The following is a 13,432-nucleotide window of genomic DNA, read 5'->3' on the forward strand; positions in this document are numbered from 1 at the left end:
TTCCCCTCAAACATTTGCAAGTTTGTAACCTCTCATGATGGATGAATGTATAATATAAAATATATAATGTATATGAATGTCGTTCTTTTACATAAAAATTCGCATTTAAACATTACATTTTACTCATATTAATGTTGCTTTTTTTTTTTTATTTCCCTTCTCTAAAGGGTGCAATATATGGGATGGCACAGACGATTCCTGATAGGACCTTGGTCACCGAAATCTCTAAAGCCTTCCTGGACTGCTTGTATCTCACAGAATTGCCACCGAGGGCCAAACAGATAAATGGCTCGCCTGGTCACCACTAGGCATAACTAGTCTCCTTTAGGCGGTACTACTCAATGGTTCCACAGGGCAGCAGAATCTCAGACTGCTTTTTATTACTTTTTTAATTTTTGTTGACTTTTAAGGGACGTGTATTTTATTTACCCAGTCAGTAAGGTACTTGTTACTGGGGAAACCTTTTTTTCCCTTTCCTACAAAATGCAAAATGTGAGGAATTTTATGTGCTTGGTAAAATCTGAGAATTGTCAGAAATGTGCTGATGTCTGGAAACTATCTGTCCCTCTGATAGTTATCCCTGGCTACTTCACACAAACCTGATATCTGGACCCCACAACACACGCTGCTCCCTTTCCGTACTAGGAAAGTACCTGGAAAGCACAGAAGGGACTAGTTCTTTCTTTTTTAAGCAATGGGATTGTTTTAGGATGGTCCGTTATTGTGTTCAGCTGGAATTTGACCACTGTGACTATAAAGTGGCAACGGTACTAGGAAAGCCAAGAACTCGCATGGTAAAAGAACCCGTTCATTTGAATACATTCATTCATACAAGCAATCTTTCATCGGGACAAAGTCTAAGTTTAAAAGTCGCTGCATGTCCTAATATCTGATTTTCGTGCGAAATTAGGACCTATAACTCAGATGTCAAGATGGCATAATTCTGTTTTTTGTAAAGATTTTTTTTTTCCTTATCAAAATCTATCTGTAACCTTTTATATTAATTTTCCTGTCGGAGTAGCCAGACACATCGGATGTAGAGCGGTCAACCCCCCCCCATTATCTAGTTTGTAGGGGCACCTACCGACTCTCACCCCAACTTCCCAATCCTTTTGTTCAGTAGATAGATTTCTGATGGAGATGTCTTGCAGCAGCTTTCTCTCTTCTACCACTTGGATGCTTGGGTGTGCATGGGCTCACGGCACACCAGTAGTCAGCCAAACAAGCGTGTGGCCAACCACTATCCAAAATATACAGGCAACCCAAAGAACAAGCTTACTATTAAGGAGACTTAATGCACTGAGATAATTGGCTCCACACATCTATATAATGACATCGCTTGGTTGAAATATCATATATAATTTTTTTTTTTAATTATTTTTTGGGGGGAATAGTATGTGAAATCTTGTCCAATATCCCATTAAGCGTTGCTTGTCCAGTCTGCACCTGACAGCATAAGATGGGGCTTAGTGAATGTTCCAAGCCGGATGAGCGCAGTTATAGGGATAGGAAAAGTAGTAGTAGCAGCTGGACATGGGCCCTGAGGGGCCGCAAAGCCCTTCCTTATCAAAATGCTTCAGCAGGAGTAGGTAGGGCAACAAGGGCTTGCAGAGGTGACAAGTTTCCTAGCAGTAGAAGCAAACCCCACCTTTTGGATCTCTGCTGCCTGAGACTGCTGACTCTTGCGTGATGTCTGACAGATTATGGCTCCCCCGATATGATCGGCATCACTGGTTTCTTCGACCAGATTTACGTGGGTGAGCGTGATGTCAATCTGAGAATCTCGTACCAGTATCGCACTTCAAAACTTAGAATTTTTTTCCTTGTGATTTTGCAAGAAAGCTCATCTCCTGTCTGCACATGCGATTCTCACGCACGCGAAAATCGCTTGTTTCAGTAGAGAAAATTAAAAATCGCACTTGCATGAAAATCATATTTTTAATGTATTTAAATTTTTTTATTGTTGCCATTAGAAAATAACTGATGTTGGCCATCGCTGCAAAAGAATCATTCATGCAAATGGGTAATTGCAATGTGTGAGTCTGTGCGTTGAGCTATCTTACAGAACTTGCGCCTTTTTCTCACCCATGTAAATACGGCCTGAGTTGCTAACTTTACACTTCCTCCGTAAGTAACATGCATATTGGTTAAGCCATTGGTGTAGCATTTCTATGGTATTGCTTCTCCTTCTACCAGGGCCTCACAAGCCAGTGCGTGGTGATTCTGGGTCTCCCCGCTGCTGACAGTACGCACCACAATATTTTAGAATGACCTTAATTTACCTTCCAGTTTCTCTCCTCCACCCAGTTGGGCATTAAAATAAGCACAAAAGGAGTCCGCTAGCCAGTATGACTCCCGTATACTGCATTCATAGGGATATAAGAGGCTTATAAGCGTATTTATGCACAGATTTGTGCGCACATGTGTTTTTACTGAATTTCATGTGCGCACAAAAAAATACACAACCATTACTTGGTTCAATGTGCTTTTTTTTTTTTTTTTTTGTGTGTGCAAATGCGCAGGAAAATAAAGCATTAAAACCTAATGTATGCCAAATATGCTCATGTGAGAAACCATTGATCGCAATCAATTTGTTATCTTCTGCATATTGTACACGCAAAACACTGGGAAAATCCGTTTGTGTAAATTTGGCCTTAGGCTGGTGTCACACGGATGTATTTGCACAGTGTTTTGCGCACAACATGCAGCGAATAGAACCCATTGATTTTCAATGGATTCGTTCACATAAGTGTATTTTGCGTGTGCATTTTGTTCGTACAAATAAAATGTTGTGGTCCATCTTCCTGCGCATTTGTGCAAGAAAATGGCACTTATTGAACTAAATGGCTCTATTTTCCATTTCAATGAATGGCAGCATGGTTCTTGCGTTTTTTTGTTTTGTCTTTAAAGTGCGCTAATGCCCGTGTAACACCAGCTTAATAGTGCTACAGTGCTAGGCTTGCATTGCCAGAGCTTTTGGAGGATTTCATGCTACTGCTAGCCATGGCGGCACATCACCTGCGCTGTGTACACCGGGCAGCTGGATAGTTTGTAGCGGACATCTCTGCCTTATGGTAATCGGTCAGCAGTCTGTCTCCAAGTTGAATACAGCAGAAAAAATTATGGTTACTTTAATAAGGCAACTTGTACTTTTAAATGTCCCTCCGTATGTAGAAGGTGTTAATCGGGGAATGGAAAGCAGTCTACCTGTAATACACCCCCGGCGCAATAAGGGGTTTCCAGGCAATGGTGAAGCCATTACTGGGTATAGACAAGTGCACTTAGTTTATTCTTCTATGTTCTGTTGATTTACTAGGATTTGTGTAAATGCCTCTTGGATTACTGTATGCTGAGCAGCTGTTTAACCCTTTCCAATCCACTGTCTGACGTCTTAAGACATTATGATTTAAAGCTGTACAGCTCCGATGTTGGAAGACGTCCGTCGGAGTTCTCTTACTGTATATTGCCAGCCTCATTGCTGTCAGAGCCTATCGAACGTGTCACCTCCTGCAGTACTGGTTTTTAGCCAGTACATAGTGCCGTTGTATAACAGCAGAAAAAGAGTAAGCCCCCTAGGAAAATCTGGATACAAATTGGATTGGAAAGGGTTAACATTTATTCCAATATGTATTTTTCTACACTTCGCACTGTGACTGGACGGACGGCTACATCAGGAATTGCATAGTCATGAAAAAGTAGTGGGAAAACACACTGGTGTTAAAGGGGAATTCTGGGACTTTTTTTTTTTTTTTCTATTGCTGATCGGTGGGGACCTGCTGCTCAGATCACTGACTGTCACCTGATTTGCAGAGCTGTGGTCAGCACAGGAAGCACTAACCGTAGTGCAGGCGCCTGGGTTGGCACTATAGTGCAGCTCCTGTTGAATTCAATGCAATACCAACCTGGACTGCTGCGCTGACCACTGTGACAGTGGCCCTGGGCTCCAAGGAACGGGTCATCAGTAGGAAAAATTAAAGTCCTGGAATACCCCTTCAACTTCTACCAATATGGTGGATTTGGTAAATGACACATAGAAAGCTTCTAATGGAAAAGCCGTACACTTGATCTGTTGTACAGGCTGCTGATCGGCTGGTCAACCTGCTATTTGAGGTGTCAAAATATGTGAATTTGTACTCCACTGTAATGGATCTACAGCAATGCACTGGTGGGTCTCCTTGTACGGTGGGATCACAGGTGGCATAAGAATGTCACAAAAAAATGTGCTTGCATTTTGATGCAGATTTGGATCTGGATTACATGTGGAAATGGTATAAAGTTGCTGAGGATTAGCCTGTCTGCAAACAGTGGGATGTGCAGTGTATCCGTGGAACACGCAACACAAATCCACATGATTTTGCAGTCTATTGGATTCACTTTTCGTGTGGTTCCGCTGCGGACATTCTGTTAGATTTCCATCCCCTGAGAACCCAGCCTAATGAATGAAAAGCCAACCGTGCAATAAGGCGCCAAACAAGCACAAACCTTATGGGAAAGGGGCAGTGAATGCTCAGCCTAGCCGGACATTGTTCCATGGCTGCGTATAGCCTATCGGGAATACATATTGTTGTAAGATACTGCAGATTCTCACATTACGCTTCCATTTAGGTACTTTTTTTACGTAGTGTCATATGTTGCAAAGAGAACTCAAAATTCCAGCCACATGATGTGGGGAGAATAAAAGTTATTCAGCTGATGTGAAGTTAGGAAAATATCACCCGTTACACTTAAAGTTAAATCCACTTCTAAATTGTATGCGAATCTGAAAAAAGAGTAATGAGTCCGTTCACTTTTAATTCTTGTATTTTAAGAAATCTCAATGTCAATACACAGCAGTACCTCTAATGAGCTGGGGGTACTGTCTGTATTCAAGGGCCCCCTGATGCAACGTTTCCATGGAGTATTAATATGATTACTGTTTGTCTTATTGTTCTAGAGACCACTGATCCATTTATAATGGTTATTGCTAATGCAAAATAAGCCATTTTACTGGTTGGCGGCTGCTCCAAGGGTTATCACTGTGTTTTGTTAACTGTAATGTTTCCCCTCTAACCGTTGTATACTGTCACCCCCTAAAATGCCATATTTTGTTTGCTGTAAAGTGTGTAGAAACTGTCCTAAGCTAAATGTTAAGTGCCTTTTATCACCTTGTAGGTGGCTGATTAATTTTAATGTAACACAATGGAATAAAATGATTAAATTTAGTACTAAACAATATAAATGTTATCAAATGAATGTTTCAAAAACTGAAGAATTGGTGTTACAGGACTGAAGTTGGGCCGGCTACTAACCCTTACAGTCCAACCAATTTATTTTACTATTTAATTGGGATCTTTTGCTTGTGTATAGAAAATGTGTCAAACTCAAGGACCGAATCCAGACTAGCACGGTTTTGTGGCTCACTAAGTCCAGATGCAGAGGGACTGGTTGTCCTTTTTTCCTGGAGGATGCTGTCAGCACACATATTAACATCCTCCTCCCCACTTCTGCATCAATCACCAATCGGGTTGCTGGAATTGCTGATTGTTGCAGAAGTGGGGAAGAGGATGTTAATATGCCTGCCCAGCTCTGACAGCTCTACCCGGGCACCTTGGCTACCCTCCAAGGTAGTACGTTTGGAGCTAAAGCGGTGGAAGGGGCTGGCTATTTAACCTTCTAGGCCTTTTACTGACCAAATTGCGCACCATAACTTGGCTGGTGCAACAATTTAAACTACTTCATCAGCAACCTAGAAAAAAAAGTTGCATAAAACATTTTTGTGTTTTGGTGCAATTTTCACAACATAAGTGGATGAGGATGGTGGGTGATCTGGGGTCTCTGGTTATTTTAAGAGTACCTGTGCTTTCACCTTCGCAGCGCTTCTGCTCTGTCGGCTCCATCCGCCAGCTGAAGATGGCTCTATTTAGCGCTGGATAAGGAAATACTCTGAAGCTGGAAGTACAGATACTCAGCAACACTGTTAAGGAGTAGTTATATTTATACAGCCTTGCAATTACAAACACCCCTTTTTGAAGGCAACTGTAATGCTGATATGGCTCTTAGTCAAAAGGAGTTTGGCACCTCTGGTGTAAAGCATTTACCGGTAAGTTTTTTTTTTTTTTTTTTTGTTTTTTTTTTTCAATATCTGTACTTACCTAGTACGTGTCTGCGCCTGAGTTAAGTACCCTGGGCTATGCTTAAGAAGTAGCATTAGGAGAATAAAGCAGCAGAGGTGACCTCCTACATGACGACTGCCGTGATGGCTTTATAGTAAGGCTAGCTCTCAAAGGAAGACTGAATAAGGATGGGATTAAGGGGTGCTGGTAAGAGAATGGCAAAGAAGGGATTATTTAAACAAAGTGTATTGGCTGGTTTCTACTGTGCAATCAGTTTAGGTAAGTGTAGAAAAAAAAAATACTGCACACACGCCCCAATGTCCATGGGTGTATTTGATTTGCGGAACCCACGCAGGAGGTCCACAAATCAAACAGCTGTCCATAGGGATGCATTAGCCTCCACAAAACACTTAAAAGAATACAGATGTTTTTTTTTTTCCCCGCTGCGCGGATCGCACATGTAAGGACAAAAATCGCAGCATGCTCCGTTTCCTGCAGATTCCCGTGAGGACTGCTTCCCTTGAAGTCAATAGAAGCCGTCCTATCTGTGTCATACCCACAACTGACACTGGACGTGCTGCAGAGCCGCAGGAACGCAAGAGCTTTTGAAAAGCATGCACGGGGTGCTCTGGCACGCATCCGCCGTGCAGAAGAAAGATCAGGCTTGGATGCAGGAGCCACACACTGCATCTGGACGCATATATTTTATATTCCACAACACTTCTGCTCGATTCAACCCAAACAACCAACCCCTCTGAATTGGCCACCCCAAACACCCACCCAACCAACCAACCAACCAATCAGGTTGTGAATCGAGCAGAAGTGTTGTGGAATATAGATCTAAACCATCTGGACAGGTAAGAAAACGGTGAATTCTGTGCGAGCCATGGACATTGGGCCTAAGAATGCTTTCAAAAATAGAAGGGTTTGTAGTTTTTGGTTAATTTAACAAAATGCAAAGTGAACGAATAAAAGAAAAATCTAAATTTATATCGAAATTTGGTGTCCTTTTGCTTTACAATAGCATAATTCTTCTGGGTACACCGTCACACTTATTTTCTTTAAAAAAAACAACCGTTGCGCCCCCCTCCTCCTCAAGAATCATTGAAAACTACTCATAGCTCTTCTGTCTTCATGTAATCTCAGCCACACTCAATGGTTATGAGATCAGGTCTCTATGGAAGCCATGTCATCACTTCCAAGACTCCTTAATGACATTGCCTGGATGTTTTGAGTGTGTCCTGCTGCAGAAAAAACTTGGAGCTAATCTGCTGCCTGCACAGCCTTCACTCCATTCACTTGAGGACTGACATGCCACCTGGTCTCAAGATCAATGCGGGTCCCAGAAGTTGGACCCCCACGAACGTTATCCCCTATCCTGTGGATAGGGATAACTTTATAATTTGGCACAACCTCTTTACATGGTTATGTGCCAGTTATCTGTTATACCGTGTTACGAGTGTAATATTTGACTAAGTGGTTTTTAACCACTCCATAGGCTTTCTGCAATAAGTGAATGGTTTTATTGTGGTTTTGCACATATTTATTTTCCTAGTATTGACTTCTTCCCTGTGAAACAAAGTCATCATACTGCCTTGTAACTACCAGTAGTAAAGCCAGCCTTCCACTTGAGCATGGTGTGACACTTGATCTTGTTTTATAGAGTACTCTAACACCTGTAATGGAGGAACAGGGTTAAATCTTTTCACTTTTCTAGTTTCTAAAGGCCACTTTCACATGATATTTTCCCTTCTCCCATGACCGTATCAATGTGAGAGGGCTCTGTTCTTGAGCTAGACCGCTAACCTAGGTCAAATTCTTCAGTGGTTTCTCTTTTGGTTAGGAGTCACTAGATGGTCAAGGCCATACAACGTCTGGGAAGACCAGCAAGCGCGCAGCCGATACTGTCAGTTGGGGAATCATTGATGGGCAATTCTGCACAAAGTCTGGCAACAGCACCTAGAGTCCAGTCAACATTCCTGGTAACAGTTCACTAGACGGGCAAGCCTGCACGGAGTCTGGCAAAACCAGCAAAAGCTCAGTTCATGGGAGCAGTAATATGGGGAATCCACAGGGGATCGGTGTTCTTCCTACTACTTAAGTTGGTGAATAGAATAAAGCCTCTTTTCTACTCCAGCAACTGAAAAATTTACGAGGCAAATAGAATTTTTAGTCAACATTTAAATAATTACAGAAAAAAAAAAATCTGTGTGCAGTACCCCCCCATCTGCCATGTGTCAGAATCCTCCTTGAAGGCTTCTTACAGATATTAGTTATAATGGATAAAGGGGCAGTAGTATAGTCTAACATATGTGCAATAGTAAGATCCAGAGCCCCACACCTAATTACGCAATCTAATCGAGGTCAGAGTTTTCCCCTTCCATCCACAGTAAAATCACATACAGAGGTCTGGCCCCACAAAATTTTCAGATGGAGAGACTTTTTTTTTTTCTCCCAACCCATTATAATCATACTAAGAGGCCCTCCTCTATAGTGGCAGCAGCCATTCATCTCTCACTGCAAGTAATCAGTGCTCAGCGTGGCTCACATTACATATCAGCACTGACAGGAACAGGCCAACGGAAGCACAGCAGTGTGATTGGTTCTGCATCTAGCCGACGTCTACATCTTTGTGTATTCTAGTGCCGTGGTAGTAGGACTAGTTGCAAATGGCAACAAGACTGAAAAACCTTGGTTGCATTGACAACCATTTTGCCGCCATCTGGAGCCTTTATCGGATACTTTCAGTGAAAGCTATTCCAGGTAGGGGCGGCTTTACATGTGACAACTATTATGTGAATAGTTTTTGGAAATAGTAGCTACAGAGAGTTAGTTGTTGAAAGACAAGTGATTACCTGTTTATACCAGACGATAACGCTTTCATAACAAAGGGTCACTGTTTCACTTACATCATCGTCCCATGTAGTTCTGAAATCCCTACTTTCAAAAGACCATAGCTTTAGGCCTCATGTCCACGGGGAAAATAAGAATTAAAATCTGCAGCATTTTTCCCACACGCGGATCCGCGCCCCATAGGAATGCATTGACCACCCGCGGGTAGATAAACACCCGCGGATGGTATTTAAAAGTGAATTAAAAAATTTCTGGAGCATGAAAAAAATGGACATGCTCCATTTTAGTGCGGATCATGTGTGCGGGAGCTCATAGAGCACATAGCTCAATTGATCTCCCGCATGAAAAATAAAATAATTACAGTGCATCCGCAGCCCAAATCCGCATTACAAATCCGCAGCGGATCTGATTTTCCCTGTGGACATGAGGCCTTAGAGTCTTCCTGTGAGTTCTTGCAGTTGTGAATGTCTGGTGCCTCGCTCATGGTGAATAAAGGACAATGCCATTATATTAGCAGAAAAAAATGTACATGCCTTCCCCTATGTAACTTCTGTGCCTGAGAGCGTGCTTCCCATATTGCTCTTAATTCTCTGAAATTTGAAGATTGCGAACTGTTAGCTCTCCAGAGGCCCTGAAAATTGTGGTCTGCTACTTGGGTTCCCTAGCCTGTTCAGCTTCTATCTGTAGTTACTAATACAAAGGGGGAAAGGAACCACTGCAACCCCTTATTGAGGTTAGAAGGCGAAATCCACCACGTAAGGGATCTCTTTACATAATGGGATAGCCTGATTTTCCCATTTAGCCAATGCTGACAGAATACATTTCTGTAAAAGGTCTAGAGCAGAACTGTGCCTGCCAGGGGTCCATTTGAATACATGTCATCTGCCCCAGGATCTTCATTGCTTCTCTTATGGACTGGATAATACATTTCTCCCTAGACTGAGGAAGGAAAGACCAACCTGACTTTGAATCAAGGTGGACACCAAAGAACACTCGTGCTATTCCTACAGCGAGGCTGGACTTCTGAGAGGTAATTATTCAGCCAAAACTAGAGAGGCAGCTTGTTGTCAGATTTAGGCGTTTATCCATGATGTCCAGAGTGTTAGCTATAACCAGAAAATCATTGATGTATGGGATTACCGTTATCCCCATCTCTCTGAGATGGGTCACCATTTCCACTATCACTTTGGTAAATAACCTAGGAGTGGTGGAAATGCCAAATGGTAAACAAATTGAATGTGGGAGATCTCGAAATCCAAATTAACAGTGATAAGCTTTTTCTCATATTTTGGGTCTGTGGGGATGTGATTAGTATGCATCCTTAAAGTCAATGGTGCACAGGACAGTGTTTTTATTGATTTAACGGAATTGTGGATATAATGGTGTCCATTTACATCTAACAATTGTAATAAAAAATTCATTCAAGCAAAAGTGTGATAATCGGTACATCTAAATAGAGTCATCCTCCACTATTTGTTTACCTTTAGACTTGTCGTAGAGTTTGAGCCTGCAAACTTGAATCACTGGTTCACTTACTTCTTGCTGTGTCTAAACGCTCCCCGCTCAGTGATTACTTCTTCTAACTGCTTTTCATTCTATGTGAATCAGAGTGAGAAGTAAGAAATGATCTGCTTGTCTAAACATTGTGCACAAGCACGAACGGGTGGCAACATCGCTCAGTCTTTTAAGCAACAGTTATCCCGTGTAAATAGGACAGGAGACCCAAGAGTTTCTAGTAACCAGTTACCAATAATTCAGGAAGCAAGATAGATAGTCTTCCCCTCCACAGGCTCCAAGTCAGTCTGGACTCTGACTTTAGATTGAGGAGAAAGTTCCTACCCCTTCCACAGTTTGGATGGGACCACCTCTCCAATTAACCTTTTCCTCTGTTCTCCAGGCTGAAATCTAGGTTTCTAAAAAGGAAGGATTGTAATTCATCTGTCTCTTATATCCACCTTTTCCTTGTCTGCCAGTTTCTTTAGAATCTTATCCAACTCTGGCCTGAACACAATCACATCAAAAGGGAATTAAGCAAAGTTTGTTTTTGGAAGCTATCTCTAGACCAAGACTTCAGCCATAATGCTTGCCTTGCCGAGTTCCCTAGTACAGCATTCTTTGCTCCAAAGCGAACAGTCTCAGCGAAGTGTCCACTAGAAACACTGTAGCCATTTTAAGTAACAGGAGGGATTCTATTATGTCCTCTCTAGGAAGTTTCTCCAGTTGGGTAGGCCAGATATAGATATATATCGAGCATTCAACCAAAGTTGCAGCAATATTTGCTTACAGGATGTTGGAAGTGGTCTCCCAGGATTTCCTTAGCAGTGCATCCATCTTTCTTTCCATTGGATCTTTTAGCTGAGAGGAGTTCTCAACTGCTAGAGTAGTCTTCTTCACCACCTGTATGTCAAATTTTGGGATCTTGACATACTCGTTTGAAAATAGGAGTCGGTCCTAAAATATACGTGGAATGGATTTCTTTACTTAATTCAATCAATTAATTGCTTTAGGGTTTCATTTATAGGAAACGCCATGTTGCATCGGGATCTTAGGCTCCTGAACATTTTGTCCTGAATAGAGCTCAGCTGTTGTATCTCATCAAACCTTGAGTCTCTCGGATTGCTTTGAGGAGTTCATCTAGATCGCTTGTGGCAAAGTAATACTTCTTATCCTTATCTATCACTAGAAGACCTTTATCTGCTAGTTCCTCATCTGATATTTTCTGAACAGCATCATCACAATCGGAGCTAGACATTTCCAAGACCTGGGGTCTTTTAGTAGGTTTTGAAGGACCCTGTTGTGGAGCAGGAGACAGGTTAGCAATAGAGGTTTGCACGTCCTCCTTAAATCATATTCCTAATGTCATTCAGGAGGGTAGCCTGTTCCCATTTTAGATGTGCATTTTTTAGCCTTCCTCTTGACAGCAGGCTTAGTCCTCCTGAGTTTACTTGTCATCCCATAAAATGACAAGAATCTCTCATTGCCATGTAACAATATAGAATAACACGTTTGCCCAGGAGGACCACTTACCTCATGGGAGGAGGATGGACTCCTTCTTGGTTCCATTTCGATGCCCTGATAGGGTAGGACAGCTATCAGGGATCCTTTGCTTGACAGAATTATGACTGTTGCACTAGCTTATATTTCAGGCCATTTTCCAGTAAGGTTGATGGTGCTTTTCTTCAAACTTTGGCTGTATTTTGGGCAGTTAGAGCTACAGCCTCTGTTGAAGAAAACAGAGCAACCACTTCATCTTCACCCTTGATATATATATTTTTTAAAGCACTACTGGTTGGTCTTAGGGTTTTACCAGGAGAGAGGAATCTAGTATAACTCATATACAGTAGCCCTTCACTCAATAGGCTCCTAAAGGCCCATTTAGACAAAATGATTATTGCTCAAAATTCACTCAAGCCATCTTTTGAGCGATAATCGTTGTGTCTAAACACACTGCCATCATGCACGGTTCATTCATCATTGATTTCTAGCAAGCTAGAAATCAAGGATGACTCTTATCAGCGCCACACTAATTTTCTCAGCAGGCGGTGCTGATACCTTTCTTGCAGCTGGTATCCTGTTGGAACTTCCATACCAGCTGAAAGCTCAAACAACAAAAGAGCTATCAGCTCAGCGTGACACTGCTGATAACTGGGAGAACAAAGCAGCTGTTTGCATATACAAAACAGCTGCTTTGTTCTGAGTTATCAGCGGTGTCCAGCTCTGCCTGCATTTAACTGTAAGTAGCTAATTAGCTACTTAAGAGTTATGCAAAGATGATCACTAAAAACGGTTGCCTACACTGTTTGAGCGATTCTTGAACGATCTTTCAGTCTAAATGCACCCTAAAAATTTAGTCGTTGAATATTAAAAATTATATACATTTTCCACCAATAATATGGTGCGGTAGAGAAATAGAGAAGTTGCACCCAAGTGAATAGACCAAACCATTGAAATGAGCTCTATTCCAGTTGGCTACCTGTTTTTTCTTTTGCATATTATAGGATTCAGGATCAGTTTAACTGAGCAGTGCAAAAACTATACTATGTTGGAGCGAGTGCTCACTGGAGTGCGCATCCTGACACTGAGCTCTATTCCAGTATATTAGGACTGATCATGGTGCTATGGGCTTGAACCTCTAGGATGGTGTTACGACAGAGGAAGTAGACACTTAGGAGTGGTTGCTTACTGAATTTCTCCCAAGGTGATCTATTAGTCAATGGTGATTGATGATTCAGATATTTTATTAAAAAGACTTAATTACAATTGTTATTTGGTCTATTTACTTTGGTGCAACGTCTCCATTTCTTTACCACTAGAAGGGAAGCTATACACATAGGCAAGACATACCTCAATCTGCCTTTTTGGTTTGGGCCATTCTGGATGGAAGATATTTTTCGGCACCATATTATCAGTGGAGAATCCAGATGTTTGTATATATATATATGTGTTTTGACTTTAGCCCTACATGTATATTTTAGTTTTTGAAGAAA

General features: G+C 41.8%; 1 protein-coding gene across 1 annotated transcript in view; it reads left to right on the plus strand.

Moving 5' to 3' along the window:
- Window positions 1-5,391, plus strand: part of SGPL1 (sphingosine-1-phosphate lyase 1) — a 38,018-nt gene extending 32,627 nt beyond the window's left edge. The window contains exon 14 of the mRNA XM_066600474.1: window positions 168-5,391. Coding sequence (XP_066456571.1) covers window positions 168-308 — 141 coding nt within the window. The 3' untranslated portion in view covers window positions 309-5,391. The remainder of the gene's footprint in view (window positions 1-167) is intronic.
- The last annotated feature ends 8,041 nt before the right edge of the window (window positions 5,392-13,432 follow it).

Source organism: Eleutherodactylus coqui, chromosome 4 (genome assembly GCF_035609145.1).
Source record: "Eleutherodactylus coqui strain aEleCoq1 chromosome 4, aEleCoq1.hap1, whole genome shotgun sequence".
Lineage (NCBI taxonomy): Eukaryota > Metazoa > Chordata > Amphibia > Anura > Eleutherodactylidae > Eleutherodactylus > Eleutherodactylus coqui.